An 8,148-nucleotide genomic window follows, 5' to 3' on the forward strand; every position below is an offset into this window, starting at 1 on the left:
ATTTATTGGAATTTAATAATATAATATAACAATAAGAATATATTTATTTATAATTAAAATTAGCATTTGGGTCATATCATAAATATTGATTAAATTTTTTAATATTATATTTAGACTTCATATACAAAGGAATAAACATATTGTAATATATTTTCAAAGAATATTACTCAAAATATTAGCTTAAAATTCAAAAAATCTATTAAACATTTTATGCCTATGCTGGCCTATTAAAATTTTACTAGATATCAGAGGCTTAGTAGTCCTGCTGTTAAAAATATCTTAATAAATTTGCCAAGATCATTGCAATTTTTTAATAAATTTTGCAGATCTCTGATATCCATCAATATAATTGCATTACCTTTTATCAATACCTTTATAAACACACTCTACAAGGGGCTGACAATACTGCAAGCAGCAAATTTCCTTAATTTATCTATTAGAATTTTTAGAACTGGGGTTGGATATCGCTAGTTCATCATTCCGTGCAAAGATTTTAATGATGTTGCCAAGGGTTTCATAACCTTAATATTTAAATTTTAGTTACTTAAATAGATGCATATTTTTTGATAAAGAAACATTCCTCTTTCCTAAACATAGTGAATCCAATTTGATCACAAACTTCTTCTACTTCTAAAAACTTTTCAGAGAGCATTGAATAGTATTAGGAGCTCCAATAGGTCTTGTTGGGAGCTTTAAGATATCTTTCTAATTTCTCCAATAGAATAACAACCATTTTAGGGGAGGTATTTTATTTGTTTATTAAAATAATAAACATTTAGAAAATTTTGATCTGCTTAAAATTGATAGCACCGCCTTCTCCGGTTGCAATAAGGTCCATATTATGACAACAAAATTGATGTTTTGGTAGGCTAATAGTAGGTTTATTTGGGTCATCAACAGATAATATGTCATCCAAATTTATTAATACCTGATCCTCACTATCTTCTTATTTTCTCCAAAAACTCTAGGAAAAATATATCGTTTTCATTTTTTTGTTAAATATAAATATTACTTAAAGGTTTTGACAAAGAGTCACCATCTTCATCACCTTATTATGAATTTTATAAGTCTTGTATCCATAATTTCTTTAGCCAAGACATCATATTTCCAATTATGTGCCTCAGTGCCAAAGCTACTGATCTTCTCTTGAGGGTTAATGGGGCCAGTTAATAAGCAGTGACTCCGATAAAAGTCCTAAAATAAAACATTACCACTCCAACAATCAGCAGTGGTGCATACATATGACTTCAAACAAATCTTTTATAAGATTTGTGGTCATATATGTAAAGGCAATAGATATTTTATTTCCCAGAGTTTGACAACACATAATTTTTGAAATAGGAGAAAATGTTATAATCTCAACTAGTGACAGTGGTTGAAAGGTGTCGATATTAAATTATATTATAACCTAGTCAGCTGTTTTTTGTGATATTTCTGGCATGTTTATTATAAAAATTTATTTGTTTTAGTAGAGAATTAATTATTTGTGTTGGAAATGTCATTTTGAAGTGTTTTCTCTTTATGAAACAAAAATACAATATGTATTAATAAATATGTTGACATTAAGATTAACAAATAAAAAAAATTTAAAGAAGTAATTAATTATTCTAAATGCCTTTAAGGTTTAAACTACTAACCTTTGAAGAATATATGTTCTTCTTACATAAAGAATATGTCGTAGTTACATTAGAGGTTATGGCGAACCCTAAAAGGCAAACCTTAGTAAAATTAAAAGTACTAACAAAAAATATTTTATTTAGTTCAGCTCTATTAGTTTTATGGTATGTTTAAATTTCAAAAATAGATATCTAATACTTTTTTCAAAATTAGCATTTTTTCCGGAATTTTTTTTAGGGAAAAAAAGTGAACCCTCCCAGGGGAAGAACAAGCTTTTTCTCGTGGCTATTATAAGCTCTTCTAAATTTCCACATAAGTTACATAACATATGTAATGATTTAAAGCATAAAAGTAATATATAAAATCATTTATAAACAAAAAAATGGGAACATTCACAATCTTTGCAAATAAAAAAAGGATTAAAATTGCAAACGAAATTGAAACCAATCTTGATTGTTATGCTTGAATAGTTTTTTGCACACTAGTTTTTTTTATTAATAAATTTTTTTCTTTTATTTGCTCTCTTCATGGCCTTTTATTTCATGTTAAAAATTTTTAAAAAATGGGGAAAAAGGCTGGTTCTAACCTCATAAAAATAGCCCAAATGCCACCATTTTAATTAAGATCATATTTTGAAGTATTTATAATATCAATTTTGTTCGGGTAAATTGATATTCTATAAAATAGGATTTTTTCTTTCATATAAGATGATTGTTGTGGTAAAAATATAGATTAATCTTTATTTTTGAAAAATAGTAAAGGTTTAAAAAGTTACTTTTGCAGGTTCGACGAATCATATAATGCATTCATGCTGTCCGATAGAAATAAAAATTTTCATTGCATATGCATTATATAATTATATAGTTTTGGTAAAAAAAAATATCCCTTAGAGTTTAATACTCTAAAAAATAAAGCAAAGTCTCGCTATAACCCCGGTCTCCTCTAGTAGGTATATTAATTAAATAAATAAAACTTGTAGGCTGTAAATCTCATAAATGTTCTCAATAAGATTTATGAAATATAAAATATGACTGAGTATGATAAAATATGATGTAGATAGATATTTTTGTTTAAAATAATAATTTAATTTTAAAAAATTTTATTTTAATTTATAAATTTTTAATCGAATATTAAATAAATGATCTCGATCACGATCCTCAATTTTAGACTGGATCATAAATCCAGAAAAAAATTAGGATCGATTCCAGTATCCTCCATCTTTTTATCTCGATCATTTAACAACTCTCAACGCTATGCTATGATAAGCACACTACCAGAATAGGAGAGGAAAATTACCGTTATGAAATATATGGCTAAGTTATCATCGTCACTTCAAAAAAAAAGAATGGATATATTATCTTTATTTAGGACATAACAGTTACAAAAGTTCTTCGTTACATAATTAAAAATAAATGAAAATAGAAAAATGTGATAAAGAATTTTATTGATTAATTTTTCTTTAAGGTCTAAAATTAAAAGCAGTATAATAAAGAAACGAAAGCTCATTTATTAATCTTTTATTGTGTAATTTAATAAAAATCAAAGATTATTAATTTAAGGCGTTCATTCGATGAAGGGCTAATTTTTCAAATGAAATCATTTTTTTTCTCCTGTTTAGTTTTTCAAATTTGCAAATCAAAATAAGGGGCTATACGGGTAGTGTTGTTAAAAAGCCCGATTATGATCTTATCCAAAATAATATTATATATGGCTGGAGATTTCGAGATTGCGGAAATGTTTGTACCTCTATTTGCCAAATCTAGAGGCTTACATAATATTATTTTGGTTAAAATATTAATCGGGCCGATTTAAAAATCGACATCAATCGAGCTAATATGTATTGTTAATGAATAAATAAATTTATATTATTGGATATTCATGCTGTATATTTATTCTGATGGATCGATATATAGAAATCTTTCAATTTATCTTTGTACAAACTAGAAATTTTTTTAAAAAAAATCATTTTTAACGATTCTATCTTGAAAATTAATATTATAAAAAGTGTGAATGTGTTAAATAAAACTTTAAATAATTGTTTTACACAATATGTATTACAAAATATATTTTTACCAAAATAATATCATCGTCCTCCTACGCTGAAATTCAGTGGTTGTCTCCTGTTGGTAGAATTTGATGAAATTTGAAGAAAATTTTTGTTATTTGTATATACGAATATATTTGTTTATTACGCGAAATGCCAATCAACCGATTTAAATAAGGTTGATTGGATATAAAAATTACATGTGATGATATATATTTTTTTTTGATATAGATTATTATAAAAGTAATCATTAATTTTTTTGTAGGAAAACTGATTATTATTATTTTTTTTAATAAAGAAACTTGAATTTTGTTTTTGTTGAATAAAACATATATCGTGTAATTTGAGTCAGTTAGGGGATTTCAAGTAAGATTATATTTTTTTCGTAGTTAAAATTTTTCAGTTAGTAGTAAGGTTTTATTATTTCTCTTAGATTAATTTTTTTTAATTTTTATACTTTGCCTCTCAATCTATAAATTATTTTTTTTATCTTTTTAGAATTTTTAAAAAATACTATAAATCAGTTTTCAAATTTTTAAAAAATACTATAAATCAGTTTTCAAATTTTTTTATTTAAAAAAAAGTAAAAAACGTAATTTATACATAACTAAGTAAATATAAAATTATAAATTATAAATAAAAATAATATTTACAAAATATTTCTCACACTGAGTCTGACAATTAAACCAATTACTAAATACTCAATACAATCCTAAAAATAAAACAAATACCAATTGTTATTAACCCCCAAAAAAATAATTATTGCAGGTAAACAAAAAATAAAGCCAATTACAACAAGAGTTGTGCTATAAAAATCGACTTGAAGTGTTTATTTGTTCAAAAAAGTATTAATCAAGGTATTGTATATATTACTTTTTTAATTTTTTGTAGGTATTTAAATTAGTATATATATTTTAAATATATTTTTTGTATATATATTCATATAACTTTTTTTAAAAAAAGATATCATGTAGATCCTTATTTGATAATTTTATCAAAAATTATAAATATGAGCCTCAATAGATAAGAAGGAGATTATGATACTAATTTCAATCACAAGATCCTTAACCATGATTTAAATTAAATCGATTTTTATTTTATCTAGGTTAGGATAAGGTATGATAAATAAGTTCATATTTATTGCGTAAAAAAAAGATTGTATAATATTATATTAAATAGATTATGACTATGATGTTTGTTTATATAAATAGATCTAATTTTACAAAGCCCATTAATAAAATATCTGAAATATAAATCGTTTTTATAATTTAAAAATATTTTTCCTAGTCAAAAAAATTTAGTTAGTAACAAAATGAAATAACAATGAAGAAATTATGTGTCTTAAAAAATTGATATTTAATTAAATATAATACATGTGCCCTTTATTCAAAATGAACTTTACTAGATCACTTAATATTTAGTCAGCTATTTTTAAAACATATGGAAATCAGCTATTTGGGTCATATCAAACCAATAACCATTCACCAGTATGATTGTCCATTTTATAAGTATTCGCATGTTTAATAAAGTTCTCTGGAATACTCCCTTCTTTTCCCTTAGTATCATGTCTTATTTGCAATAATTTGAACATCTTCCTAAGTCTAGGAACAAAATTTTTTGATTCTGCTAAAGGGGATGTTGAAAAATTGTGCAAAATCATACTATCAGTTAAATTACTTAACTTGTCACCATTATGAATTTTGCACAAATGAAAATCAAAATGTAGGTAGTCAGTGAAATTTTTTTCACTTTTTGTAAAATATTTTGGGATATCCGTAATGTCAAAATATTTATAATATTTGATGTCTTCAGTAGCACATTCATTGTAGGAAACAAAGTTACGAGCAGATCGCAACAAATAATCAGGTCCTTTATCCTCAAATAATGCTGGAAATGGGTTAAAGAAATCCTTCATAGCTTTATTGACTGATGAATAATATTTTTTTTTATAAGGGTATGATAATTGATAGGCCATTCCTGTTATGATTGGCAAGGGAATTGTATCCTTAACTATATGGGTAATCTTATCCTCATTGTAACTTGAATTTGTGCTAAGTTCAATTGGAGGATTCATATATCTGGTATTTATTGAGCCAGTGCATAGGCATTGCAATATAAATTCAACAGTTTTATTTGGGTAACTAAAATTAATCAATGCATCTAAAACAGCAAGTGATATTTTTTGGGACACATTACCTTCATCTTTATACCCACAATATAACCATATATCAAATGTTTGTATATTATTATCTTAAGTAAAAGAAAATAATTTATACTATTATGAATATATTACCATAATTTGATAACTCTATCATGCCTTTTACAACATTTAATAGCCAGGCCTATTATTATAAAATTTAATATTGTATTTCATTTAAAAATACATTTACCTTTATACCATATTCATTATCTATGTGAACTAGGCACAAGATTGAGGTGTTTCTATTTTTAATTAACACAATATGGCATGTCGTAGCTTCATCTGAACCAATAATTTTTGTCTTCGAATAGTCAGAATCAATTATTGCATATTCTCGTTGATGAACATAAGTGATAAAATTTGATGAATAAAAGGTTTTAACGCTGCTATTATTACCAATTAATACTTGATTAATAATATATAGAGATCTTTCTTTAAGATAAACGTGATAATCAATAAATTTATCTATGTCATTAGGTACAATTTTTATTTCAATATCATCTATTATTAATGGCATAAGTTTCGCCGTAAAATAAAGTAAAAATAAAAAAGTAAAATCTCCGACCGAACCTATCTTTAAAATTATACGTGAGTGAGAAAGAATGTTTTCGCCCTCTGTTTCCTCTAATCCATCAAACTGGATATTTAATTTAGGGGGAGAAAAAATAAGAAGCCCTTCACACATTTGTTGGCAAGCCGCAAGTACTTGTACGTCGAATAGTCCTAGGACTGTGCGCTGATTAAAAGGGATTGGGCAAAATAAATGCAGCCCTCGCCCATAAATTGCATATGCATTAAATTACTTTAAAGACAAGAAAAGGACCGATTTTAATTTTAAAGTACATTGTATCTATGATAAGTTAAAATAAAAATAAATGAAAAGCTAGAATAGTAAAATATGTCAGAGAATATGTGAAAATAAAAAGATTAATAACCTGTACCAAGGATTATGGGAGATTTAGATAATTTGATTTGATTTTTAGTAATTTCCTTATTGACCTTTTGTTTTTATTCTAATTCAGGAACTGTTTTATATTTAAGTTTAAAAATGTTTTCCCACTAAAGGAGTATAACCAATTAATGGCGTCGACCATACTATTATTCATAAGCGTTTCCAGGGCGGGGGCAAGGTAAAATTTTTCCCCTTCAGAAATTAATTACTTTTTGTGAATATCATTTTAAGCTAATAAAAAATATCCCCCTTAGTCCTCCTCCACTCCCTGACCCACAAAAATGTATGCATATATTTTAAACAATAATTTGAAAGAACATATGTTATAGTTAATATTTTTTTATAAAACTGTTCATCATAATCTATACATTTTTGGAAAAAAGTATTTATATATAAAAAATGTGAACCAAAAATGCTTTTTAAGCTAAAGATAAGTCTTAAGACAAAAGTGAAATGTATTATAATTATTAATAATAGATCCATAAAATTACTAAATAATATAAATCAAATATAATATTTAATATAGTGAGTAATTTTAATTTATTCTTAATAGGAAAAGTAATATAATAATAAAACTATTGATAAAATTAAGATAAAAATAAAAAAATTAAAGCACAATACAAACTGGAATATTATATGTCGTAGATTTACAGTATATCTAATTTTATCAATTATCATATGACAATCAAGTAATTTTTACCAATATAGCGAATTATATATTTTACAGAAAACTAAATAATATTGATAAGGACATCAGAAAATATCTTTTAAAGACATTGTGGGATAAATAATATGAAGATTAATTTTTAATATTATTTTTTATTTAATATATGGATTCAAAAATAGATAAGATAACTAAATTTATATTTTTTTTTATAATACTATTACTAAATCTCACTATTACAAAATCGGAAAGGGTAGGTTCCACTTGTTAAATTACAACTAAGTACAAGGTTTGTTGGGAGAAAAAAATCGGCATAATTTTATAAAGGGTGGGCCTTTGAGGCCTTTATAAAATTCACATACGCTCATTTTGGGCAGGTCTATGACAAACCTGCTAGATACGTGATGTATGTTATATATAGCGCTTTTGCACTCTAGCGTTGAAGGTACAACAGAGTTACGCTAGGTTTTCCTCATTTCCATCTAATTGGAACTAATTTAATTTGGGTAAAAAAGTAAAAATATGAGAAGCCTTCCACACGTTTGTGGGCAAGTTGCAGGTAGTTGTAGGCGCAACATTTCAAAAAATGTTATAGGCCTATTAAAAAGGAGTGGGGCAGAAAAAGAGGCTATACATATAATTTAATTACTTTAAGGGTGGGTGGTGGCTGA

At 25.5% G+C, this 8,148-nt stretch overlaps 1 protein-coding gene across 1 annotated transcript; it reads right to left on the reverse strand.

Annotated features, from left to right (window-relative positions):
- Positions 1-4,773: 4,773 nt before the first annotated feature.
- On the reverse strand, positions 4,774-6,418 carry LOC135923808 (protein N-terminal asparagine amidohydrolase-like). The gene is made up of 3 exons (XM_065458754.1): positions 6,052-6,418; positions 5,955-6,003; positions 4,774-5,911 (listed from the first exon to the last, which is right to left on the reverse strand). The coding sequence occupies exons 1-3, from the start codon at positions 6,376-6,378 to the stop codon at positions 5,127-5,129; spliced, it is 1,161 nt and encodes a 386-aa protein (XP_065314826.1). The 5' UTR covers positions 6,379-6,418; the 3' UTR covers positions 4,774-5,126.
- Between the last annotated feature and the right edge of the window lie 1,730 nt (positions 6,419-8,148).

Source organism: Gordionus sp. m RMFG-2023, chromosome 2 (genome assembly GCF_954871325.1).
Source record: "Gordionus sp. m RMFG-2023 chromosome 2, tfGorSpeb1-WG-v2, whole genome shotgun sequence".
NCBI lineage: Eukaryota > Metazoa > Nematomorpha > Gordioida > Chordodea > Parachordodidae > Gordionus > Gordionus sp. m RMFG-2023.

Bases quoted from the DNA above. Each gene is read 5' to 3' on its own strand.
- LOC135923808 (XM_065458754.1), bottom strand. From the start codon at position 6,378: ATGCCATTAATAATAGATGATATTGAAATAAAAATTGTACCTAATGAC. The intron at 6,004-6,051 runs GTAAATGTATTT...TTATAATAATAG, and splicing joins ATAATGAATATGGTATAAAG to GCCTGGCTATTAAATGTTGT. The intron at 5,912-5,954 runs GTAATATATTCA...CTTTTACTTAAG, and splicing joins GATAGAGTTATCAAATTATG to ATAATAATATACAAACATTT.